Source organism: Gossypium hirsutum, chromosome D02 (assembly GCF_007990345.1).
Source record: "Gossypium hirsutum isolate 1008001.06 chromosome D02, Gossypium_hirsutum_v2.1, whole genome shotgun sequence".
Taxonomy (NCBI): domain Eukaryota; kingdom Viridiplantae; phylum Streptophyta; class Magnoliopsida; order Malvales; family Malvaceae; genus Gossypium; species Gossypium hirsutum.
In genome coordinates this window covers 71,486,110-71,511,995 of record NC_053438.1, presented here as the reverse complement: position 1 = coordinate 71,511,995, position 25,886 = coordinate 71,486,110, and the positions used below count along the sequence as shown (strand labels likewise).

The 25,886-nt window shown below is 31.4% G+C and overlaps 5 protein-coding genes across 7 annotated transcripts; 4 read left to right on the top strand and 1 right to left on the bottom strand.

Moving 5' to 3' along the window:
* Positions 1-1,167: 1,167 nt before the first annotated feature.
* On the top strand, positions 1,168-2,755 carry LOC107908144 (endochitinase). Its single transcript, XM_016835399.2, has 3 exons — positions 1,168-1,648; positions 1,744-1,897; positions 2,139-2,755. The coding sequence occupies exons 1-3, from the start codon at positions 1,177-1,179 to the stop codon at positions 2,536-2,538; spliced, it is 1,026 nt and encodes a 341-aa protein (XP_016690888.1). The 5' UTR covers positions 1,168-1,176; the 3' UTR covers positions 2,539-2,755.
* Positions 2,756-5,684: 2,929 nt separating this feature from the next.
* Positions 5,685-11,738, top strand: LOC107944783 (endochitinase). The gene is made up of 3 exons (XM_041089287.1): positions 5,685-6,308; positions 10,654-10,807; positions 11,073-11,738. The coding sequence occupies exons 1-3, from the start codon at positions 5,873-5,875 to the stop codon at positions 11,467-11,469; spliced, it is 987 nt and encodes a 328-aa protein (XP_040945221.1). The 5' UTR covers positions 5,685-5,872; the 3' UTR covers positions 11,470-11,738.
* Positions 11,739-14,922: 3,184 nt separating this feature from the next.
* Positions 14,923-16,948, top strand: LOC107908620 (endochitinase). The gene is made up of 3 exons (XM_016835845.2): positions 14,923-15,487; positions 15,618-15,777; positions 16,347-16,948. Exons 1-3 carry the CDS (start codon positions 15,046-15,048, stop codon positions 16,732-16,734), a joined length of 990 nt encoding a protein of 329 aa, XP_016691334.1. The 5' UTR covers positions 14,923-15,045; the 3' UTR covers positions 16,735-16,948.
* Positions 16,949-20,553: 3,605 nt separating this feature from the next.
* On the top strand, positions 20,554-22,047 carry LOC107908621 (endochitinase). 3 transcript variants are annotated; one of them, XM_016835847.2, is made up of 3 exons: positions 20,554-21,089; positions 21,246-21,405; positions 21,562-22,047. In XM_016835847.2, the coding sequence occupies exons 1-3, from the start codon at positions 20,663-20,665 to the stop codon at positions 21,749-21,751; spliced, it is 777 nt and encodes a 258-aa protein (XP_016691336.1). In that variant the 5' UTR covers positions 20,554-20,662; the 3' UTR covers positions 21,752-22,047. The 3 variants fall into 3 exon arrangements, with proteins under 3 accessions (XP_016691336.1, XP_016691335.1, XP_040945220.1); XM_016835846.2 differs by having other exon boundaries at positions 20,588-21,089; positions 21,566-22,047; XM_041089286.1 differs by having other exon boundaries at positions 20,589-21,089; positions 21,324-21,405; positions 21,566-22,047.
* Positions 22,048-22,254: 207 nt separating this feature from the next.
* LOC107908623 (NAC transcription factor 29-like) lies at positions 22,255-23,797 on the bottom strand. Its single transcript, NM_001327002.2, has 3 exons — positions 23,580-23,797; positions 23,220-23,488; positions 22,255-22,928 (listed from the first exon to the last, which is right to left on the bottom strand). Exons 1-3 carry the CDS (start codon positions 23,764-23,766, stop codon positions 22,539-22,541), a joined length of 846 nt encoding a protein of 281 aa, NP_001313931.2. The 5' UTR covers positions 23,767-23,797; the 3' UTR covers positions 22,255-22,538.
* Between the last annotated feature and the right edge of the window lie 2,089 nt (positions 23,798-25,886).

The window sequence follows — 25,886 nt, the reverse complement described above, 5'->3', positions numbered from 1 at the left end:
TGCAAAGTCTTAAGTTAATTTAATACTAAAATTGTATTTTAGCTCCCTCCTGAAATTTAAAATTAAATCATGCCCTCTCCAACAACAAAAAAAATTAGTTTAATCCCTTGAAAATTGTATTTACATTAATACAATGATGAAAATTTGGCCCTTCCAGAAAAGGTTTTGGCTTTGCCCTTACTTAAAATCTAAATATTCTCAAAATTTCAACCTTACTATTAAGTCGAGGCCTATTCATAGTCAAATTTAATATTTAGAAACGCTAATCAAGATTGATTGAACTTGATTGAATTTATTAAGAAAAACATCGTCTTTCCCGGCCCCCTTTTTTGTTATTTTCCTTATAGCAATTTATATTTATCAAGCTTAAGTTAAAAGAAAAACTAAGCAATTATTATTAGGGTTAAATTTAGTTCGGTTCGATTAATTTTTTTAAAATTTTTAAATCCTTCATGATAATTCAGTTTGATTTGTTTCTCGATTTTTTAATACTAAATTTAGGTTGGCTTTATTCTTTTCAACTTTATTTTAACTTTATGACTTTGAGATAATACATTGAATTTTAATTTAGCATGTGTTTTTGGTTTTTTCAAAGGATAGTTAAAGGATTTGTAATCTTTTTGGATACTAAAATTATAGATCACACAAATTAACAAAATTTATGTCCAAAAAGTCAAAATAATTAAATAGCTTAACATGGTTGAATGAGTTTGAGTTTTAGGAATGAAAAGCAATGTTGAGAGAGCTTTGTTTATCTTTTAGAGATCTGACTCGATTTAACTGTAAATTATAAATACATATCCAAGGACCTTAACCCCGCACACAAAAATGGCAAATTATCATTTTAGTCCCTTTAAATTTCTTTTAGGGGGCCACATACAAAAGAATTTATATGCAAAGAGCCCAAATTTATTGACTAACGAGCGAAATATTATTAAAAAAATAAAAAAATTAGGCAGTCTACGCATGTTAGACGTGTCCAACATTTTTGTAATAATTGATTGTCCTGTGTTGGATGAGAATCCGAAACCAGCCAGCGCCACGTTCTGATATTTGTCGAACATTTTCAATAATATTGGGCTAAATTCCGATATTATCCATCGTCAAAACAAAACTCTATATATATGTAACCATATCCTCTCGCATTTCATCACAAATCTACGTACATTTGCAATAATGAGATTACATACGTTGTTATTTTCTTCATTGTTTTTATCCTATGCGGTGGTTCTAGCCACAGCTGTGCAATGTGGTGAGGAAGCCGGTGGTGCTTTATGTCCTGGTGGCATATGTTGTAGCAGATGGGGCTATTGTGGCACCACTGACAGCTACTGCCTCGAGGAAAATGGTTGTCAACTTAATTGCACTGATGGTGACTCTGGTGGTGGTGGCGGTGGCGGTGGCGGCGGAGGAGGCGGTGGCAGCAGCGGTGACGGTGGTGCACTTGGTGACATTATATCGAGTGAACTGTTTGAAGAGATGCTGCCATATAGGAACGATCCTCGTTGCCCAGCCGCTAACTTCTACACCTACGATGCTTTCATAGCTGCCGCAAAGTTGTATCCGGACTTTGCGGCGAACGGGGATAACGACACTCGGAAAAGGGAAGTTGCTGCTTTCTTAGGCCAAACTTCCCACGAAACTACTGGTAATTAATTTGTCTTATAGCTTTTCGGAAGTACAGAAATATAAACATTCGTGTATCATATATATATTTAACTAGTAAAATGATGATCTGCGTAGGTGGATGGGACGGTGCACCCGGTGGTCGATATGCATGGGGATATTGCTTCAATGAGGAAGTAGGTTGCCCTGCAGGTTATTGCGAATATAACCCAAATTATCCATGTTATCCTGGTGTAAACTATTGTGGCCGCGGTCCCATGCAACTTTCTTGGTAAATTCATACTGCCATCTTTCTACTTTTAAGATATCACATTAGTTTAAAATATGTTAGGGAATAAAATAGGTTTTGATTAATCATTTATAAAATATATTAATATGAAGTTTAAATCTGGCTTAGCTTGGCCATTAACACCTCTTACATCTTGTAGGGTTGTTATACCATCTATGGTCATTAGACAAAAACTTATTTTGTTGACACTGCTATAAAATGAAAATGGAATTTGACATGGCAGGAACTATAACTATGGCCAATTTGGAGAATCCATAGGACAGAAGGAGGAGCTTTTACAACACCCTGAGGTGCTGAAAACCAATGTTACATTGTCCTTCATGTCTGCTTTCTGGTTCTGGATGACTGCACAACCCCCGAAGCCATCGTGCCACAGTGTGATCACCGGAGAGTGGATACCTTCCGCTAACGACGTAGCCGCTGGTCGGCTTCCAGGGTACGGTGTGACCACAAATATTATCAATGGCGGCTTGGAATGTGGTCATGGTCCAGACTCTAGGGTAGAGAGTCGAATTAAGTTCTATGAAAGGTACTGTGACATTCTTGGAGTTAGCTATGGCCCCGACCTTGATTGCTACAATCAGAGGCCTTTCAGCTGGGGCCTCTTAGTGGAGTCTATATAGCTTACGGTGTCTGAATAGTAGATAAGCAGTTTCTGCATTGAAATAAATAAGACATAGAACAGTGTTGTTCTTGTTGCTATATATATATGGACAATGTGTTCTATGCTTAATTATGTCAAAGTTGCTGTGTTTTAAATTTTATGTAAGCTTTAGCAGAAGCATATAATAAAATTTATGCTTAATCCTTAATTTATTACATTAATAATGTTTTGCGTCATTTAACTTAATTTTTTTTCCTTTGACAGAATGATTTATTATCTTTCCATCTATTCAAAGATTTTTATTATAGTGGGATTTTGTGATATTCTTTTAAATCATTAGTTGAAAAAAAAAAGAAACATCAATCCACGGTTGGTTATGCAATGTAGGATTTGTATTAAGAAACGTAAATTTACCTTTTAAATAATTCAACTAATTTTAACATTAAAGGAGAGAAGATTTTCAGAGAAAAATAACACGGTAACCAATTTAACAAGTTTCAAGTAATTAACACAATTTTTTAGTTTCTAACGTGACTTGATCAAATAGCTATAGTTTTCTCATTTCTGTCTTTTAACCACAACTGGCCTCGTTTACTCACCAATGTCATGTAATAGCATGGGTTCAAATCTCACTAAAAGCAAATACTCACACACTTTTCTGATGAGTGAGGCGCTCTCTCACTTCGTGAACCTCTTGAGGTACTTTGAGTGGTTAGGAGACAAAACTCAGGGATAAACTCAAGATAGACACCTCGGTCACAACACCGACCATAGTTGAGAGATCCGCTTAAATACTTTAAAGTAGAGGTGATCATGGGTTAGATTGAGTTCAGGTCAGGCCTAACATGGTAATAACACCATTTATGCTTGCCCAAGTTTGACCCGACTCAAAATATGAGCCTAAAATTTTGTCCAAGTCTATCAATATTTGTAAATGACTAACCCAAACCTATTTTAGGCCCGCCCATTTTACTTTTTAAAAATTTTAAAAACATATTTATATCATTTATTTAATAATTTTATATATTTCTTATTTATTAAAGTTCTTTTTTAGAATTATTAAAGTTTTCTTAATATTTTTTAGTATAACGATGATTCGAACCTAGGCTAATACTGGAGAAGATGAGCACTGGATAAATATTTACACTATAAAAATTTCAAAAATAGATTTTATTTTTATGTGTTATAAATTACGTAATATATTAAACGTTACAAACTTAAAAAAACTTATTGGGATGGGCTTAGGCTTTGAATGTTCAAGCACGAACCCAACCCATATTTTAAATAAGCTTAATTATTTTATTCAAACCCATTTTTCAAACTTAATATTTTTACCTAAACTCTCTCTAATTTTAAACGAGCCTTTAGACTTGAACAAATAGCCTAACTCATAAACAAATCTACTTTAAAAACTTATCCTAGAGCAAGTATGACTTCCCCTATCCATATGCAATTACACTTGGCAAGAAATTTTGTCAATCATGCACGCTTGAAAATATGAATTGTGGTTTATATGTATATATAAAAATTTGATTTTGATTTAATTGTACACATTTAAAAAAAATGAATACATACATTTATTTTCATATTAGATTAATATAATTGTTTGTGTATGCGATATATTATGGTGCTAATTCGATAATGTTGTTAGTGATTTGTGAAAATTGAATCAAATTAAAATGTCATATATAAAATCACACAAAATCAAAGTCCATGTATGACACTGCACATCGGATCAAAGTTCATGTATAGTTTTAATATTTATCCCTATTTATATGATAATAAAAATTAGGGTAAACTACGAAAATAGTCACCTAACTATGTCTTTCGTTCTATTTTGGTCACCCAACTACTAATTTTTCGATTTAGTCACTAAACTTTTTGAAATTAAATGTTTTAATCACTCTCACATTAATCATTATTAAATATTTTAACACTCCTACTCTCTCCTTAGCTTTCCAAACTCAATAAAATATTTAAATATAAGTATTCGATTAGATTAAATCTTAAATCTTAAATAAAATGATTCCATAAAAAGGTTAAATAGAACATTATTTTGTAGTTTCAAGTGTTATTTTCATAAAAAGGTTTGATGTGAATTAAATAAATTTTTTTCCAAAATTTTGAAAAAAACATGAAAATTGAATAGAAAATTTCATTTTTTAGATCAAATCATTACATCACAGATAAATTAAAAATTGGTACAATTTAGAGTAATCGATAAATTGATTGGACTAAAATCCACTATGGCAACCTCACATGATGGATTTGGAGACCTAAATATATAATTGTGTACGGTAAATCTAAAATTTGAATACTCAAGACTCAAATCTTTTCATATTTAAAATTATTTGTCCGCATGTTTACTCTGAAATTGATCTTTTAATATATTTATTTGACTAGTTAGTAAAATTTTAAAAAAAATATTTTTTTTTAATTTTTAAATTAAAAAAGTATTTGTTTTATTTTAAATTATGTAGTTCTAAGGTGGATTTACTTGTAAACTTATATATTGATTTAAGCATCCTACATATTCTTTTTAAAAGTTATATTAATATTTGATATTAAATTAGGGTAAATTGTAAAAATAGTCACTACACTATGCCTTTGGTTCTATTTTGGGCACTTAACTATTAAATTTTTCGATTTAGTCACTAAAATTTTCGAAATTAAATTTTTAATTACTCTCTCGTCAGTTGTCATTAGATGAGTAACGGAAAAATGATGTGGGTTTTTTTATTAGTTTAATAGCAAATTTAACCCTTCAATATTTACCCATTCTATTAATTTTATCCTAAAGATAAACAAAAATTCAACAAATTTGACCCTCAATGATTACAAAATTTATCATTTCAGTTCAAAATCTAAAAAAGTGAATATTTTTATTTTTATTTGAAATTTTAGAATTAGAACTAAATTGAAAAAAATTATAAATGTTGAGGGCTAAATTTATTAAATTTTTTAGAATTCGAACTAAAATGACAAATTTTGTAATCTTTAAGGACTAAATTTATTGAATTTTTTATATTTAGGATCAAATTGATAGAATGAATAAGCATTAAAGGGCTAAAATTGTTATTAGATCAATAAAAAAAGCCCATGTAAGCTTTTTGCCACTCATCTAACAGCAACTAACGGAAGAGTGGCTAAAATATTTAATTTTGGAAAGTTTAATGACTAAATCCGGAAATAATAATAATTAGGTGATATTTTTGTAATTTACCCTTAAAAATTAAGAAGAATCTAGGAAAGAGGGTAGTAAAGTAATTATAGTTATATTCATATAGTCTCCTAGTCTGTGCCCTTTCTTTACTCACACAATTGAGAGAAACCCACTTATATTTTACAAAAAAATGAGAGCTCCAGCCTTGTCATTTTGCTCTAATGCACTCCCAGGCTCCGCTATGCAGTGTGAAAAGCAATCTTGTAGTGCCACTGCCATGTTTCCAACAGCCCAATGGTGTTGCCGTGGCGCCAATAATGATAATTACCGCCACAAGAAAATTAGTTTCCGAAGCTACTGCAACAAAAGCGACGCCGGTTGTGGGTGCGGTTGCGGCGGCGGAAGTGACGGTGGAGGTGGACTGAGCAGCATTGTAACAAGAGAAGTGTTTGAAGAGATGCTCCCGTATAGAAGCGATCCTCGTTGCCCTGCCGCTGGGTTCTATACCTATGAAGCTTTAATTGCAGCTGCAAAGGCTTACCCTGCTTTTGCTGCAACCGGCGATGATGCTACTCGCAAGAGGGAAGTTGCTGCTTTCTTCGGCCAAACATCGCATGAAACTGCTGGTTTGTCCCTTTTTTCATGTTCCTGTTTTATATTTAACTGACCTACCCTCTGACAGATCCAATTAAATCAATTATGGAAAACTATGATTAAACCCCCCCCATAAATTTTGAAAATTTGAAATAGATACCCAAAATCTTGAGAAATTTTTATTAAGCTACTCAAAATTTTTGAAAATTTAGTTAGGCAAAATTCATCCCTGCTGAAATTGAAACTATGCATAATATTTACACATAAAAAAATTTTAATTAGATTTTGGTACTCAAGCTTTTGTTTGTTTTTTCTTTTACGATGTTTTCGACAATGGTCCCTGCAACCAAATTCATGGGAATGATTTAATAGCGAGAGTATTTATGGTACGAAATGATAAAAAGTTTGATGGTAACATTTGAGGTTTGAATTTTATAAATAAAATGCAACACTTTAACAGTTCTGTTGAATTTCAAATGTAATTGAAATACAATAATTATAAAAAAATTGAGAGATTTTATATCGAGAAAAGGGTTAAATTATTTTTTGGGTCTGAATTTGGTAACTCTTTTTATATTGGGACTTGAACTATTTTATTTGTCCAAGTTAGGCCGTATTTTTAGCTGAACCTTTTTTTTATTTAAGTTTGATACTGAACTTGACAATTGTTCTCATATTGAGGCTTGAACTTGTTTTTGTCTAAGTTAATCCTTAATATTTTCTTAAAACCTGTAAAGTTTAGGCCTGAATGTAGAAACAATTGTCAAGTTCAGACCTCAATATAGAAACAATAGTCAAGTTCAATGACTAACTTGAATAAAAAAAAAGTTTAATCCTTATTAGCCTAGTTCAAGCCTCAATGTGAGAATCATTGTTAAGTTTAGGAACTAATTTGACAAAAAAGAATCAAACATTAAAATAAAAATAATCATCAAGATCAGGCTATTCTAGAGGTGATCATGGGCCGGGCCGGATTCGGGCCGGGCTTAGATAAAAATTTATACCCATATTTCGGGCCGGGCTGGGCCTAGAAAACGGCCTAAAATTTTTGTCCAACCCGGCCCGAAAGAAAATTGCTAAGCCCGATCCCGACCCGGCCCGGCCCATATTAATTTTTTTAGTTTATTTTATTAAATAAAAAATTTTAAAATAAATATTAAAACAAAAAAATAAAAAATGAGACTAAAACAATTCTTAAAACAATACACAAATTAAAAATATAATAAAAAGTGGTTATATTAAAATTGAAACAAATTAGAACTAAAATAATAGCCAAATTAATAATAAAATAAAAACATATTTGACTAAAAATAAAAAAATATATTTAATATATAATTCGGGTCAAGCCCGGGCCAAAAAGTTTTGCCCGAGGCCCGGCCCGTTTTTTAAATGGGCCTCATTTTTTGCCCAAACCCATATTTTGGGCCTATATTTTTATCCAAACCCTCCCATTTTTCGAGCGGGTAGTCGGGCCGGGCCGGGTAGCCCAACTCATGATCACCTCTAGGCTATTCTACCAAAATAATCCAAAAAATATTATATTTATAAAAATAACCCAGGTTTAAAAATAATCACCAAAATAACCCGAAATGAATAGTGAAATGGGGTTGTGGCCTGTTAATGGCCGGCACCACCTTGTATTTTGGACCCATGATTGTCTAATAATTGTGTCATACTTAAAATAAATGAATTTTTTGGTTCTGTCCTGTCAATGGCCGGAACTAGTGTATTTTTTTTAAAATTATATAGTACTGGTATACAGAAAAGAAAAAAAAAGAAATTTTTTTTTATGCTGGCCTGTTAATGGCCAGCACCCCTTTATACGAATTTTTTTCGGGCGTTGGTCTATCAATGATTGACACTAGAATACAAAAAACTAAATTTTTTTTTATGGTGACCTGCCAATGACCGGCACCACTAAAATAATTATTAAATAATTAAGCTTCAACGTAAGAATTATTGATAAGTTTAGGAACTAATTATTGAATAGTTAAGTTTTTTCTTACAATAAAAAAATTATTGTCAAGTGTCAAGTGACAATAAAAGAAATTATTCAATAATTATTGAATAGCAGCCCACGTGTCAAATGTGTCCGACAAATAGTAATTTACCACTAAAATAATTATTTATAGCCGCCACGTGTCAAGTGTGTCCAACTTTTTTTGTAATAATTGGTCCTTCCCTTCTTTGGTAGATGAGAATCTGAAAACTGCCAGCGCTAAGTTTCGGTATTTCTTAAATATATGACAATAACGTATCACACATTTTCAATATGAGTTAAATTGTGATTTTCGTGTCTCTGTTATACTCAAAATAAATATTTAAATTTTTATATTTCAATTTGACATTCAACGGTTGAATTATTTTTACATAAGTGAAGGGTTAAAAATTTTAAATTTATATCAAATTTGACATGTAATAGATCATATAATATAACGGTTGTATCGTTAAAATATTAATCGTATAAATAATTACATATAAATTATTACAAAAACGTGTGAAATTACGTTAGTTTACACCGTGTAAGTGGATTAGTCCCCATAATAGTAAAACAAGAATAACAATGAATAGTGTTTATTTAGATATTTGGGTATTTTTAACTTTATGATTTTAGATATCGTAAGTTTGAATAATATTTGGATTTAAACTATTTTAAGTATTATTTGTTGTTGATTAAGAATGAAGGTGGATATAAATCTTCGGATATTCATTACCTAAGTTTGCAAATCAAATATCTTGTTGGGTTAACATGTTATTTTGTACTTATGTTTAGTTTTAATGTTTAATTTGGTATTTAGCTTCTTTTTTTTGTCCCAATCAAGTATTTATATTTTTTTACTAGAGCATACATGTCAAATATTCACAAGGTCACATGATGCTGTTTTATTTGCAGATCAAATTAGACATTAAAGTCAGGCTCAGGCACCAAATCAGAATAAAAAAAACTCAAATACAAATTTGAACATTAAAATTAAATTTAGATATCAAATGGTATATTAACCCAAATTTTTATGCGTACTAAATGCATATAATTAGTGAGCTCAAATATTGGACAAATAATTTAACTAATTTGGATTAATATTTAAATAGCAATACTCGAATTTAATCTTAATAATAAGTATATTTAGATTTAAAATTAAATTTCCTATGTACCTTATGACAAAGAAAAAAGGTTTTGCGACTTCGAATATGGATTATAAAAAAAAGGGTTTTATCACGAATTGTTTTCTTAAAGATATGGTAGCAGAAAATGGAGCATGGAATCTAGAGGCTTTTAAGGAATGGTTACCGGAAGAAATTGTCAAACAGATTATGAGCATTCCACCACCGCATCCTCTAGTCGGTCCTGATAAAATTTTGTGGACACATACAGCAAATGGAGGCTTTTCAGTTAAAAAGTGCATATCATATGTTGAAAGTGACTACGTAGAACGAGAGAGATAATAGGTGAAAGGCCGTTTGGAATTATCAAGGACCACGTCGCATTCGCTTCTTCTTATGGCTTGCTTGTAAACAAAAATTGCTTACTAACGAGGCAGTTACACCTGACATATCATGTGTACCTTATACTAATAAAAATGGATGAAATATTTTAAATAAAAAATAAAATGATAATTTTACCCTCCGATCTTCAATAATGAACATCAATTACATTTTGCATAAATGTTTTATCGGTAGCTACGCTTTTGTTTGTTTGTTTAAGAATAACTAAATTAAGATGTGATATTTTATACTAAAATTACAAACCACATACAAAAGAATTTATATGCAAAAAGCCAAAATTTATTGACTAACGAGCGAAGTATTATTAAAAAATAAAAAAAAATTTGGCAGTCTACGCATGTTAGACGTGTCCATTTTTCTAATAATTGATTGTCCTGTGGTGGATGAGAATCCGAAACCGGCCAGCGCCACGTCCTGATATTTATCTAACATTTTCAATAATATTGGGTTAAATTCCGATATTTATCGGTCGTCAAAACAAAACTCTATATATATGTAACCCTATCCTCTCGCATTTCATCACAAATCTACGTACATTTGCAATAATGAGATTACATACGTTGTTATTTTCTTCATTGTTTTTATCCTATGCGGTGCTTCTAGCCACAGCTGTGCAATGTGGCGAGGGAGCCGGCGGTGGTGCACTTGGTGACATTGTATCGCGTGAACTGTTTGAAAAGATGCTGCCATATAGGAACGATCCTCGTTGCCAACGACATTCGGAAAAGGGAAGTTGCTGCTTTCTTAGGCCAAACTTCCCACGAAACTACCGGTAATTAATTTGTCTTAGCTTTTCCGAAGTACAGAAATATAAACATTCGTGTATCATATATATATATATATATTTAACGAGTAAAATGATGATCTGCGTAGGTGGATGGCCAGATGCACCCGGTGGTCCATATGCATGGGGATATTGCTTCAATGAGGAAGTAGGTTGCCCTGCAGGTTATTGCGATAATAACCCAAATTATCCATGTTATGCTGGTGTAAACTATTGTGGCCGCGGTCCCATGCAACTTTCTTGGTAAATTCATACTACCATCTTTCCACTTTTAAGATATCACATTAGTTTAAAATATGTTAGGGAATAAAATGGGTTTTGATTAATTATTTATAAATATAAGTAAGTTTAAACAAAATTTTAAAATCGAATTTGATTTAAATAAATATAAAATATATTCATATAATGAACACCTCTTACATGTTGTAGGGTTGTTTTACCAGGTCAATAGACAAAAACTTATCTTCTTGACACTGCTATAAAATGAAAATGGAATTTGATATGGCAGGAACTATAACTATGGCCAATTTGGAGAATCCATAGGACAGGAGGAGCTTTTACAACACCCTGAGGTGCTGAAAACCAATGCTACATTGTCCTTCATGTCTGCTCTCTGGTTCTGGATGACTGCACAACCCCCGAAGCCATCGTGCCACAGTGTGATCATCGGAAACTGGAAACCTTCCCCTAACGACATAGCCGCTGGTCGGCTTCCAGGGTACGGTGTGACCACTAATATTATCAATGGCGGCTTCGAATGTGGTCATGGTCCAGACTCTAATGTATGCAATCGAATTAAGTTCTATGAAAGGTACTGTGACTTTCTTGGAGTTAGCTATGGCCCCAACCTTGATTGCTACAATCAGAGGCCATTCGGCTTGGGCTTCTTAGTGGAGTCTATATAGCTTACGGTGTCTGAATAGTATATAAGCAGTTTCTGCATTGAAATAAAAAAGACATAGAACAGTGTTGTTCTTGATGCTATATATATATATGAACAATGTGTTCTATGCTTAATTATGTTAAAGTTGCTGTGTTTTAAATTTTATGTAAGCTTTAGCAGAAGCATAATAAAATCTATGCTTAATCAGAGGCCTTTCAGCTGGGGCCTCTTAGTGGAGTCTATATAGCATTGAAATAAAAAAGACATAGAACAGTGTTGTTCTTGATGCTATATATATGTATGTATATGGGGACAATGTGTTCTATGCTTAATTATGTGAAAGTTGCTGTGTTTTAAATTTTATGTAAGCTTTAGCAGAAGCATAATAAAATCTATGCTTAATCCTTAATTTATTACATTAATAATGTTTTGCATAAATTTAGCTTTTTTTTTTCCTTTGACAGAATGATTTATTATCTTTCCATCTATTTAAAGATTTTATTATAGTGGAATTTTGTGTGATATTTTTTTTAAATCAATGGTTGAAAAAAAAACGAAACATCAATCCACAGTTGGTTATGCGATGTAGGATTTGTATTAAGAAACATAAATTTTTCTTTTAACTAATTCAACCAATTTCAACATTTAAGGAGAGAATATTTTCAGAGAAAAACAACATACTCAATAATCAATTTAACAAGTTTCAAGTAACTAACACAATTTTTTAGTTTCTAATGTGACTTGATTAAGTAGCTATAGTTTTCTCATTTATGTGTTTTAACCACATTTGGCCTCGTTTACTCACAAATGTCATGTGATAGCATGGGTTCAAATGTCACTAAAAGCAAATACTCATACTTTTTTTATGAGTGAGGCGCTCTCTCACTTCGTGAATCTCTTGAGGTACTTTAAGTGGTTAGGAGATAAAACTTAGGGATAAATTCAAGATAGACACCTCGGACACAACACCAACCATAGTTGAGAGTTCCGCTTAAATACTTTAAAGTAGAGGTGATCGTGAGTTGGACTGAGTTCAGGTCAGGCCTAGCATGATAATAACACAATTTATGCTTGCCCAAGTTTGGCCCGACTCAAAATATGGGCCTAAAATTTTGTCCAAGTCTATCCATATTTGTAAATGACTAACCCAAACTTATTTTAGGCCATCCCATTTTACTTTTTAAAAATTTTAAAAACATATTTATATCATTTATTTAATAATTTTATATATTTTTTATTTATTAAAGTTCTTTTTTAGAATTATTAAAGTTTTCTTAATATTTTTTAGTATAACAATGATTCGAACCTAGGCTAATACTGGAGAAAATGAACACTCGACAAATATTTACACTATAAAAATTTTAAAAATAGATTTTATTTTTATGTGTTATAAATTACGTAATATATAAAATATTACAAACTTAAAAAAACTTATTGGGATGGGTCCAGGTTTTGAATGTTCAAGCACGAACCCAACTCATATTTTAAATAAGCTTAATTTTTTTATTCAAACCCATTTTTTAAACGTAATATTTTTACCTAAACTCTCTCTAATTTCAAACGAGCATTTAGACTTGAACAAATAACCTAACTCATAAATAAATCTACTTTAAAAACTTATCCTAGACCTAGAGCGAGTATGACTTCCCCTATCCATATGCAATTACACTTGGCAAGAAATTTTGTCAATCATGCACACTTGAAAACTTAAATTGTGGTTCATATGTATATATAAAACTTTGATTTTGATTCAATTGTATACATTTTTAAAAAATGAATACATACATTTATTTTCATATTAGATTAATATAATTATTTGTGTATGCAATATATTATGGTGCTAATTCGATAATGTTGTTAGTGATTTGTGAAAATTGAATCAAATTAAAATGTCATATATAAAATCACACAAAATCAAAGTCCATGTATTACACTGCACATCGGATCAAAGTTCATGTATAGTTTTAATATTTATCCCTATTTATATGATAATAAACATTAGGGTAAACTACGAAAATAGTCACCCAACTATGTCTTTCGTTCTATTTTGGTCACCCAACTACTAATTTTTCGATTTAGTCACTAAACTTTTTGAAATTAATGTTTTAATCACTCTCCCGTTAATCATTATTAAATATTTTACAGCACTCCTACTCTCTCCTTAGCTTTCCAAACTCAATAAAATATTTAAATATAAGTATTCGATTAGATTAAATATTAAAGCTTAAATAAAATGATTCCATAAAAAGGTTAATAAGAACATTATTTTGTAGTTTCAAGTGTTATTTTCATAAAAAGGTTTGATGTGAATTAAATAATTTTTTTTCCAAAATTTTGAAAAAACATGAAAATTGAATAGAAATTTTTATTTTTTTAGATCAAATCATTACATCGCAGACAGATTAAAAATTGATACAATTTAGAGTAATCGATAAATTGATTGGACTAAAACCCACTATGGCAACCTCAGATGATGGATTTGGAGACCTAAATATATAATTATGTACGGTAAATCTAAAATTTGAATACTCAAGACTCAAATCTTTTCATATTTAAAATTATTTATCCGCATGTTTACTCTCAAATTGATCTTTTAATATATTTATTTGACTTGTTAGTATTTTTTTTTAAAAATAATTTTTTTTAAATTATTCTTTTAATTTTTAAATTAAAAAGGTATTTGTTTTATTTTAAATTATGTAGTTATAAGGTGGATTTACTTGTAAACTTATATATTGATTTAAGCATCCTACATAATCTGTTTAAAAAGTATATTAATATTTGATATTAAATTACGGTAAATTATAAAAATAGTCACTACACTATGCCTTTAGTTCTATTTTGGGCACTTAACTATTAAATTTTTCGATTTAGTCACTAAAATTTTTGAAATTAAAATTTTTAATTACTCTCTCATCAGTTGTCATTAGAAGAGTAACGGAAAAATGACGTGGGTTTTTTTATTAGTTTAATAGCAAATTTAACCCTTCAATATTTACCCATTCTATTAATTTTATCCTAAAGATAAAAAAAATTCAACAAATTTGACCCTCAATGATTACAAAATTTATCATTTTAGTTCAAAATCTAAAAAAAGTGAATATTTTTATTTAAAATTTTAGAATTAGAACTAAATTGTAAAATTTTATAAATGTTGAGGGCTAAATTTATTGAATTTTTTAGAATTCGAACTAAAATGACAAATTTTGTAAACTTTAAGGACTAAATTTGTTGAATTTTTTATATTTAGGATCAAATTGATAGAATGAATAAGCATTAAAGGGCTAAAATTGTTATTAGATCAATAAAAAAAGCCCATGTAAGCTTTTTGCCACTCATCTAACAGCAACTAACGGAAGAGTGGCTAAAATATTTAATTTCGGAAAGTTTAATGACTAAATCCGGAAATAATAATAATTAGGTGATATTTTTGTAATTTACCCTTAAAAATTAAGAAGAATCTAGGAAAGAGGGTAGTAAATATAGTTATATTTATATAGTCCCCTAGTCTTGCCCCTTCTTTACTGACACAATTGAGAGAAACCCATGTTCAAAAAAAAAAAAAATTGAGAGAAACCCACTTATATTTTACAAAAAAATGAGAGCTCCAGCCTTGTCATTTTGCGCTAATGCACTCCCAGGCTCAGCTATGCAGTGTGAAAAGCAACCTTGTAGTGCCACTGCCATGTTTCCAACAGCCCAATGGTGTTGCCGTGGCGCCAATAATGATAATTACCGCCACAAGAAAATTGGTCTCCGAAGCAACTGCAACAAAGGCGACGCCGGTTGTGGTTGCGGTTGCGGCGGCGGAAGTGACGGTGGAGGTGGAGGTGGACTGAGCAGCATTGTAACAAGAGAAGTGTTTGAAGAGATGCTCCCGTATAGAAACGATCCTCGTTGCCCTGCCGCTGGGTTCTATACCTATGAAACTTTAATGGCAGCTGCAAAGGCTTACCCCGCTTTTGCTGCAACCGGCGATGATGCTACTCGCAAGAGGGAAGTTGCTGCTTTCTTCGGCCAAACATCGCATGAAACTGCTGGTTTGTCCCTTTTTTTCATATTCCTTTTCTATATTTAACTGACCTACCCTCTGACAGATCCAATTAAATTTCATCAAGTTGGATTTTTGAATTCAAATATTACTTTAACGATTAACTTAATGATTTTTAGCTGCACGAGGGAGGAACCCACCAGGGGGTCCATTTGGATGGGGGTACTGCTATAATAAAGAAGTAAAGCCTCTTTCAGAATATTGCGATGGGACAAACCAACGATTCCCATGTGTTCCTGGTCAAAAATACTATGGTCGAGGCCCCATACAACTTACTTGGTAAACTACACGTCACATTCACTTGTTTGTTTATGCACAGTGTTAGTAAATTTATATTTTAATTATTTAAATTTTAAAAAATTATAAAAATAATTATTAAACTATTTAAAATTTTCACTTAAATTACTAGACTGTTAAATCTCTACTATATAGTCTTTTTTATTCGCATTATTTGTATTAATAGAAAATTTTCTTTTTATTCTCTTCTATAATTTTTTTATGAAATAATTTTAAATGTCACAAATTTATAAATTAAAATTTAAACAACTTTTTTTTCAATATCTAATATTGACCGTCAGATCGACTTAGATTTGAGATGTGTTTTTCTACTTATTGATGTGTATTGGTCTACTTTTTTAGATTAACAAGATTTAATTGAGCGATTAAAACGTAAATTTATTAATAGTTTAATGACATTGAGTGTAGTTTATCTTTTTATTTTTATTATTACAATATGCGCAAATTTTAAATCCGTATCATTTGAATACCAAACAAGAGCTTTAATTATTGATGTAACATTTTTTTTTTGGTTGACGTTGAAATAATGAAACAAAATTTGATAATTTAAGGAACTACAACTATGGTCAATTTGGAGCAGCCATTGGGAAGGAAAAGGAGATGTTAGAGAACCCAGATCTGTTATTAACCGATGCCTCATTGGCCTTCCATTCTGCATTATGGTTTTGGATGACTCCACAAAGGTCAATGCCTTCTTGCCACGATGTGATCGTCGGAGCATGGATGCCTTCAGCTAGGGACAAGGCGGCAGGTCGGTTTCCAGGGTATGGAGTGATCACGAATATCATCAATGGAGGTCAATGCGGTCGGGGTCGGAATGCGGCGGGTGAGGACCGCATTGGGTTCTATAAGAGGTATTGTGACATGTTTGGAGTTAATTGCGGCGACTGTCTTGATTGCTACAATCAGAAGGATTTTAGAAAGGATTTTTTATATTAAATGATGTGTTATTTTCTGATTTACGGAAGACGTATAAAAAAATTTAATATATAAAAATAAATATTTTTGATTATCATGCCATCATAAGGAGTTCAGTTAACACTCTTTTTTAGGTGTATAATAACTAGAAGTTATTCAGTTTATTTTGAATTGAATCAGTTTATGTTCTAAAATTCTAAGATTTTGAGGTTGAATGAAGATTGGGTTTTAAGTTATTTGTGTGTGTGTGTGTTTTTTTTTGCAATTTTGAAGTTTTTTCTTTTTTTTTTAGATTTAATGTTTTGAGTTTAAATCATTTTGAATTATTTATTCGAATAATTCTCGATTCATGTTTGTATTTTTGGTAAAATAAAACACTTTTAAACAACATTATTAAAAAGCGCATTAGTTCCTTATACAACCAATATAATTTGCATAAACTAAATCCTGCATTGAACAAGGTGGTTCTTCGAATTCTTGAATTTCTGTGAATCTTATAGCCGTAACCTTAGTCATATGGTCAGCGACTGCATTATGAGCTCTCGGAATATGGTGTATACAAACCTTCCAATTTAAATGTATCATTTGATGAATAGTGTGTAATTCCAACATCTTACTATCAGCTGCTCCACTAGCCACAATTGTCTCCACCAAAAGAGCATTATCACACTTAATCTCTAACTGCCAAATCTCCTTCTTCCATGCTAAGTGTAGACCCTCTATAATAGCTCTTACTTTGATCTTAAAAACTGCGTCTTTACCTAGCAACATTGAGAATCCCCATAACTAATTAACATTAGCATCTCTAATCACTCCCCCAATGGCAACATAAGATCCATTTAACGACACTGCCCCGTTTGTATTAAGCTTACTCCAACCTTTATTCAGAGCTGACCACCGCATAGCAGTAACCATAGGATTAACATGTAACACAGGTGCAAGCATCCTTACGTTACTCCTCGTCCAACTAACACCCATATTCATGATTTCCTGGGCACAACTGTGACTACTAGAAAACACATGTATATTCTAATTTTTTCCATAGCAGCCAGCACATTATAGGAAAAAAAAATTCACCATTCTATCTCTTAACTATCAATATCTCCAATGTTTTGCATGTTCCATAAAATCCATTCATCTAATGGCAGAGAAAAAAAAATCTTACTTGAGAATGAGTTGGCACAATTGACCACCAAATAGTCCTAGAAAAGGTGCAATCCCGAACAACATGGATCCTCGATTCATATACATTGCTACATCTCGGACAATGGCTTTCATTCGCCATATGTCTCCTTACTCTCTCTCCATTAGTCAATAATCTATTCTTCCACATAATCCAGATGAACACCCTAACCCTTTGAGGCGCCTTGATTTTTCAAATCAAATTCCAAACACTAGAATTATCAACCGAGCCAAGTTGGTGAATACCTCTATAAGTATCTGTCGATGAAAAATTATCCCTTGTCGCCCATCTCCATGATAGCTGATTTGGTCCCGCATCAATCGAATGAGGCAACACAGTTGTTATTCTGCTAGCTAAAGACAATTTATTCGCTTCCCACCATTTAGTCTGTTACGGACTTTATTAACCATAAATTCAAAAGTGCTTACACCAACTTTCTTATGAATGAGAGGCACACCAAGACACATTCCAAGATCCTCAACCCGAACAAACCCCACTTTCCTACATATAATCGTAATTAAATCATATTTCTATTATTTTTTTATGAGGGTTATTTTTTAATTTAAATTATTGAGTTTCTATGATGAAATGGGATTAGATCGGATTAAAATTTAAATTATCAAGTCAAATTCAAATCAAAATTATAAAGTATCCTACTCCTAATTATTTCATTTTGATTTTTATACCTTATGTAAATAATTAATAATTTATTAATTTCACCCACATGACTAGTAGACCATTTTCCTTTTGAAAATGACGCTCGAATTTTAGCTTAATTGAAATAAAATTGTTAATATATCAATATATTTTATACCCTATAATCATTTTACTGGAAAATTATTATAAGAGTCTCGCAAAAAAATCCTTAGGCGAGTGAGTGAAATTCGATTCAATTCAAAAAAATTAAAAAAAAATTGAATTTCAAGTTAATCGGATTGAGTTTTTCGTGTCAAGTCGAATAAGTAATTCAAGTTTCGAGTTAAATTTTACAAATCAAATAACTCAAATAATTAAAATGACATATTGATGTAAATACTCTTTTGGTTCTTGTCAATTTTGAAAATGATCAAATTAATCTCTATCTCATCAAAAATTACAAAAATAAAAATAAAAATAAATATTTTTCAAAAATTCAAAAAAAAATATTTTTTGAAAAAATTAGAAAAATTAGAAAAAAAAATTAATGATTCAAGTTTATGAATCTTTTTTTTTTCTTTATTTTGCTTTGAAAAAGTTATCAAACGTATATGGTTTCAAATTTATGTGCTTTAACATGAAATTATTTATACAGTAACAAGATTTTAATTTGACATGTTCAATTTTTTTTAATTTAACTCGAACAATTCCACTTGATTCGATTTAACTCGACTTGAATTTCATTTCACTTGATTCTATTAAAAAAATATTCCAAATCAAACTGGGGATAATAAAATAATTAAGACTTATCAACTCAATTAACTTAATTTTTTTTACTTAATTTAATGGAATACTTACCTACTTAATCATACTCTAAAAGGGTGGAGAAAGGGGTCTCCTATCCCAAGTTGTTCTATCTCCTTTTCCACGAGAGAATCCCCATTTTTTGGGATTTCACTATCTTTTGAGAGAAGTTATAAGGTTCATAGGTGGAAGAAAATGTATGTAAGAAATATAGTAATAAATTTATATAAAAATTAAATGATATTTTGATTAAAATAATAAAATAAAAAATTTGAAATGCATAAATACAAGTTCAAATTTCATCAGAATATTATTGTATTTAAAAATAAAAAAAATTCATATGTAGAGAATATCCAGACAAAACTTTAGATATAAAAAATAATTAACAAAAAATATTTAGATTTAAATAAAAATGCTTGAATTAGCGATAGCCTGCCACGTGTTATGTACTTTTCATCTTGAATTTCTTAATCAATTTTAAAACTTTATGGAAATTGGAAAAAGATTCCTCTCTCAAGGTTGTATAGATATTGTGACCGTTTGCGTTAGGAGAAATTATTATTAAACTGATAATAAATTCATATTTTAAAATAATTATTGAATTATTTAAATTACTGGACTATTATATATATTGTTGTATGTCATTTATTCACATTACTAGCAATAATCGAAAGCTCTCTTTTCATTTTTTTTTAAATTCAATTATTTTTTATTAAATAGTTTGAAAGTTATAAATCTAGGGATTAAAATTCAAATAACTTTTTTGTCTGATCTCTGATACTGATTGTCAAACTAACTTGGATTTAATATATGTTCTACTCGTCAATAGGTACTGATCTACCATATCAATCGTTAAATCATCACTTAGAGCTTGCAAGATAAACTTTAAAAAGAACATAGCGGTCTAATTTTATAAATAATTTTTTTTGAATAATTTAATAATTATTTTATAACTTTTTAAGATTAAATAATAAAAACCTAAATTTACTAATATTAACTTAAATAAAACTTTTTTTAGTAATTGTATAATTATTTTATAATTTTTAAAATTAAATAATTAAAACTTTAAGTTTATATAGTAACTTAGATAACTATTATTGCTTTGGTATTCACGGAGAAAAATAGCCGTTCATCTGAGCTAGCACTTTTAATGGATGGGTCCCCAACGTTGAATCAAGCGCAAAAAGCCAAAAACTTGAGCAGCCATGGCAGACCATATTATTAACTTTGGTAGATGAGAATCTGCTATATATATATATTTATCATACTGTTGCCCTTTCTTCACTAACACAACTGAGAGAAACCCACTTACATTTTTCACAAAAAATGAGAGCTCCAGCCTTGTCATTTTGCTCCAATGTATTCCCAGGCTCAACTCCGCAGTGTGAAAAGCAACCTGGCAGTGGCACTGCCATTTTTCCAAGAGCCCAATGGGGTTGCCGTGGCTCCAATAGTTATCAGCGCCTCAAAAAAATTAGTTTCCGAAGCAACTGCAACAAAGGCGACGCCGGTTGTGGTTGCGGCGGCGGAAGCGACGGTGGAGGTGGACTGAGCAGCATTGTAACAAGAGAAGTGTTTGAAGAGATGCTTCCGTATAGAAACGATCCTCGTTGCCCTGCCGCTGGGTTCTACACATATGATGCTTTAATGGAAGCTGCAAAGGCTTATCCTACTTTTGCTGCAACCGGCGATGATGCTACTCGCAAGAGGGAAGTTGCTGCTTTCTTCGGCCAAACTTCACATGAAACTTCTGGTTTGTCCCTTTTTCTTATAATCAGTACAAAGATTGAGCATATTTTTAGGGGATAAATTTCGTCCACTTTAATACATAAATTTTAATTTTTAATTTGGTGCAATTAGCTGTTCAAATGTGTACAATTAATTTTAATGATTAATTTAATGATTTTAGGAGGAGTAGGGTGGAATGCACCCGGTGGTCCGTATGTATGGGGATACTGCTTTACTAAGCAAATAAACCCTCCTTCAGATTATTTGGACAAGACATGCAAAGAGTACCCATGTGTTCCTGGTCAGAAATATTATGGTCGAGGCCCCATACAACTTACTTGGTAACTATATATTACATTTCTATAATTTTGCTTGTTTTTATTATATTTTTAATAGAAATATTCACATTAATTTCATGTTAATTTTATTGAAATTTTATATCTCGACAATTGTATTTCTTTTATTGACATTGAAATAATGAAACAAAATTTGATAAGTAAGGAACTACAACTATGGTCAATTTGGAGCAACCATTGGGATGGAAAAGGAGTTGTTAGAAAACCCAGACCTGATAGTAAGCGATGCCACATTGTGTTTCCAATCTGCATTATGGTTCTGGATGACTCCGCAAGGGTTAAAGCCTTCTTGCCACGATGTGATCACTGGAGCGTGGACGCCTTCAGCTAGGGACGTGGCGGCCGGTAGGTTTCCAGGGTATGGAGTGATCACAAATATCGTCAATGGCGGTTTATGCGGTCGGGGTTGGAACGCAGCGGGAGAGGACCTCATCGGGTTTTATAAAAGGTATTGTGACATGTTCGGAGTTAGTTACGGTGACTGTATTGACTGCTACAACCAGAAAAAATTCAGCCAGCATTAAGTCGATTCGATAATGTTGTGTTTATCATCTAACTTATATGCTATCAATGTATCAAATATGATTTTGACACCCTCGGAATGTTAATGTTTGTAGACTTTAGAAACATTAATTGTTAGCTAAAATGATAATGACATTAGTATTTATAAATATCATGGTTAGGTTAAACTAAACACTTACCAGAGAGCACCATCTCTCTACCTACAATTTTGGGTTAAAATGTCTGTATTATAGGGATTTAATAGTAGGGGGACTAATTTGATTAAATTCCTATAATAGAGGGATCTCTCATATACATTCACCTATCATTTTTCCACCAAATTTCAAAATTTTCATTAAAATAAAACTCCAAAGTTACATCAAACAAATTAAACACATGGTAAACATTTATGAAAAAAATATCATCAACAAAACAAGCAAAGGCTTCCAAAGCTTGAATCTCTAAAAAAGTTTGGTCATCTTAGAGGCTAGTAGGAAGGAACTAAACTAAAACGGTAGGAGATAAGCTTATATACACAACATCAGGGTCTAAACTAATTAATACCACTGAAATAAGATGCCTCTTCGAGCTGAGATGATAATTAATTAAGCTTTTACTTAGAAATTCAAGATGTTGGCATAGGTTGTGAGATTTTGGAACCAAGGGCTGTTCAGTTGAGTCCAAAACTGATCTTGGGTCCAATCACTTAGCACTTTGGGCATTTGAAGCTCTGGTAGTTTTTCACTACCTAATGGTAATTGTAGACATCTGTTCTTTTCCACCATTGTTTCTTGTTCTTGTTCTTCTTCATTTTCTTTCTTACAGAACATTTGGGGTGCTGGCACTTGAGCCTCTTTTGGGCTGCAAAAAGAGATTGTCTCCATAGATGATAGTGGAGATGAAGGAGATGTGTTCTTTATTGCTTTCAACTCTTCCTCCATTGCAGCTCTTTGTTCAAGAACTTTCAGGGAAGTTGCTTTCCTATATACTTTGCACAACACCACGTCCTGCCATTCAATCATACAATGACATTAGCATTGATTACAACTTTCTTTTATATCTTTGTCCCAAAAGTTTGGGACCCATTATAAATCATAATACCAGAGTGTTCACATTAAAAATGTTCAAGTCATATTAGTTTTGGATTAATTGCACTTAGGGTCCTAAAACTATGGTCCAGATTTTAAACTGGCCCTAAACTTCTAAACATTTCAACGAAGTTGATTAAGTTCCCTCGCATATTTAAAACATGTGGATGAAACTGCAAACATGCATGTGAATGAAGAAAGATTAAATACCTTAGGCAAGGAGCAACCATCCGGGAGACGATACTCGTTCATCACCCAGTCGGTCTTGCACCCTCGTGGAGCTCTCCCTTTATAGAAAACAAGAGTCTTTTTCAAGCCGATAATGCGCTTCGGGTCTGATAAGCTCACGATTTTCCGGTCGGAACCGGTGGCTTTCCAGAACCCATTTGCCGTAGTCCTATTAGGCCTCCCACCACTTCCATGCTTCCTATCTCTAGGAACAAAGAAATACCATTCTCTCTCTCCAATCTTCGACAACCCTATTATAAAAAAAAAAAAACCAATCTTATAAATTTGCTTAACATTACTTAAAACCATCATATTAAACCATATATGTATATATACACGTACCAGGCAAGTCCCAAGGATCATGGTGATAGATGTTATGGTATCCAATAATGTCGTAACGTAACTTCTTGTCGTAGATCATGTTTTTGAGGTAAAATTCGAGCAGTTCTTCCTCGGTGGGATGGAATCGGAAGCCTGGAAGTTCGATCTTCGGGGTAGCATTATCATCCATACTGGATTGGCTACTCATTGTAGCTGTAGGCTGTTGCTGCTTATTTGTGTATGTCTATTAAGTGAATATAAGATAAAAGAGGGTGTAAGAAATGTTTGTTGCATGCAAAAGACACAATGTTTGGTAGATTAACACACTTGGTTATTTATAAATGTTTTGAACAAGAGGGAAAAGACCAAGTAAATATCAGCAGCACCAGAAGCTTTGTGTGGGGGAGAGAGAAAAGTCTTGTAATACTTGGAAGCATTTGCTAGAAAAATATGATGGAATGAGACTTTCGGGGCCTTTTTCTTTCATGGTGGAACCCACACGGTTAATCCCAATAAAGTCATCACTGATTGATGTATATTGAAAATTAATTTTACTTTTGATTCCAAAATTAAAGTCTGATAGATGTTTTAGTAGTTTCTTAAGATTTTGAATCTTGTTATATTCAAGAATTTTATTTTTCTGTTAATTGTGCTTTGTATCGACTTTAATACAGTTTTAATTAATTAATCTTTTAATAAGTGAAAACAATTAAATTTTAAAAATTTATGAGTCCTTTGCTTGACCTCCTTTTTTGTGGACTAGGTTTTGCTTGGAGGTCAAGAAATTTTTTTTCCAAGAAAATTTCTGTCATATAATTTGATCTTTGAAAAATTAGAACCAAGACTATACATAAGTCCCCTGCTTTTTAGTCTTAAACCTTGTAAATTAGATTCCTTTGAATTGGTCATATTGGCTACTATTTTTGCATATATGCTTTTACACATTTTAGCAGTACCAATTTTATGTCCATATGGTTTTAATATATATGGCACAATCTAATACGCTAAAAAACAATATTAACTCGATTGACATAAATATTATTGTCAGTTTTCTCCTATTTAAGTGTTGGTGAGAGCCTATAATTAATTCTAGAGATTCTGTCAAAAAGAATAAATATGATTCGAATCTATAATAGGATTGTTAGGAAAAAAAAAAAAACTACCCATAAATAGGAGCACTGAAACCTACGTCCTCCTGTATTGACAACAATACCTATGCCAGTCTAGTTAAGATTAAGTATTAAGTAAATCCAACATAAATTTAATCAACAATATATTAATTATTAAACTATTTTTATATTAGTATTAATATATTCTGGATAATTATTTGATATTAAGAGGATGAATTTTTTTTTTAAATAAGCAGATAATGAAAATTTATAATTGAGATTTTGTTTTATTTATTTATTTTTAAATACAATTTAAAGATACATAGTAAAATAACTCATTTACTAAAAGAATTCATTGTATCAAATAATTATGTATTTTTTTTTGTAAATAATGTTCAATTAAAAGAACTTTTATTAACTAAATAGTAATTTTAAATTGATGGATTTAAATATTTTATGTATTTTAAAGGGTAAACTACAAAAATAGTCACTTTTGTTTGCCTTAGATTACATTTTAGTCACTAATGTTTGAAATGTTATGTTTTAGTCACTTACGTTATTGTTTTGTTACGAAGTGGTCACTCTACCGTTAAGCTCCGTTACCTCCCTAACGGCAATCCTACGTGGTAGTCCAAATGAGTTTTAAATGCCAACTTGGACGTTTTACGTGACAGTCCAAATTAAATTTATTTAATTAAAAACCTATTTTCATCTTAGAAAATGGGCATCCAAGTTGACATTTAAAATCCATTTGGACTGCCACGTAGGACTGTCATTAGGGAGGTAACGGAGTTTAACGGTAGAGTGATCACTTTGTAACAAAACAATAATGTAAGTGACTAAAATGTAATATGAGACAAATAAAAGTGATCACTTTTGTAGTTTACCCTATTTTAAATGAAAATCTGAAATGGTCAAGCCGTAATTTCAGAGATTGAGAGTATTAAATAATTAGGAATAAGATGACATGTGGTGTGAGCATGTTCACCGAATCATTAGTAAACTGTTGACTTGACGACTCTACGAATAATATAAAAAGTGGGATTACCTTTTAAAGTGGATTGTCGGAATATAATAAACTATAAACCTCTTTTTTAATAATGAAGTCTTTAAGCTTGAACAGCGTTCTCTTTTTTAGATTACACTGTAACCCTTTATTACATCAAATAATATTTTAAATGAAATATTTATACTATTATTTAAGCATTTTACTGAGATG

What these genes read in the sequence shown, in the direction of transcription:
- LOC107908144 (XM_016835399.2), top strand. Translation starts at nt 1,177, where the DNA reads ATGAGATTACATACGTTGTTATTTTCTTCATTGTTTTTATCCTATGCG. An exon ending in AACTTCCCACGAAACTACTG is followed by an intron (nt 1,649 to 1,743) that starts GTAATTAATTTG and finishes TGATCTGCGTAG; the next exon opens with GTGGATGGGACGGTGCACCC. An exon ending in GGTCCCATGCAACTTTCTTG is followed by an intron (nt 1,898 to 2,138) that starts GTAAATTCATAC and finishes TTGACATGGCAG; the next exon opens with GAACTATAACTATGGCCAAT.
- LOC107944783 (XM_041089287.1), top strand. Translation starts at nt 5,873, where the DNA reads ATGAGAGCTCCAGCCTTGTCATTTTGCTCTAATGCACTCCCAGGCTCC. An exon ending in AACATCGCATGAAACTGCTG is followed by an intron (nt 6,309 to 10,653) that starts GTTTGTCCCTTT and finishes TGATCTGCGTAG; the next exon opens with GTGGATGGCCAGATGCACCC. An exon ending in GGTCCCATGCAACTTTCTTG is followed by an intron (nt 10,808 to 11,072) that starts GTAAATTCATAC and finishes TTGATATGGCAG; the next exon opens with GAACTATAACTATGGCCAAT.
- LOC107908620 (XM_016835845.2), top strand. Translation starts at nt 15,046, where the DNA reads ATGAGAGCTCCAGCCTTGTCATTTTGCGCTAATGCACTCCCAGGCTCA. An exon ending in AACATCGCATGAAACTGCTG is followed by an intron (nt 15,488 to 15,617) that starts GTTTGTCCCTTT and finishes AATGATTTTTAG; the next exon opens with CTGCACGAGGGAGGAACCCA. An exon ending in GGCCCCATACAACTTACTTG is followed by an intron (nt 15,778 to 16,346) that starts GTAAACTACACG and finishes TGATAATTTAAG; the next exon opens with GAACTACAACTATGGTCAAT.
- LOC107908621 (XM_016835846.2), top strand. Translation starts at nt 20,663, where the DNA reads ATGAGAGCTCCAGCCTTGTCATTTTGCTCCAATGTATTCCCAGGCTCA. An exon ending in AACTTCACATGAAACTTCTG is followed by an intron (nt 21,090 to 21,245) that starts GTTTGTCCCTTT and finishes TAATGATTTTAG; the next exon opens with GAGGAGTAGGGTGGAATGCA. An exon ending in GGCCCCATACAACTTACTTG is followed by an intron (nt 21,406 to 21,565) that starts GTAACTATATAT and finishes TTGATAAGTAAG; the next exon opens with GAACTACAACTATGGTCAAT.
- LOC107908623 (NM_001327002.2), bottom strand. Translation starts at nt 23,766, where the DNA reads ATGAGTAGCCAATCCAGTATGGATGATAATGCTACCCCGAAGATCGAA. An exon ending in TGATCCTTGGGACTTGCCTG is followed by an intron (nt 23,489 to 23,579) that starts GTACGTGTATAT and finishes TTTTTATAATAG; the next exon opens with GGTTGTCGAAGATTGGAGAG. An exon ending in ATGGTTGCTCCTTGCCTAAG is followed by an intron (nt 22,929 to 23,219) that starts GTATTTAATCTT and finishes ATTGAATGGCAG; the next exon opens with GACGTGGTGTTGTGCAAAGT.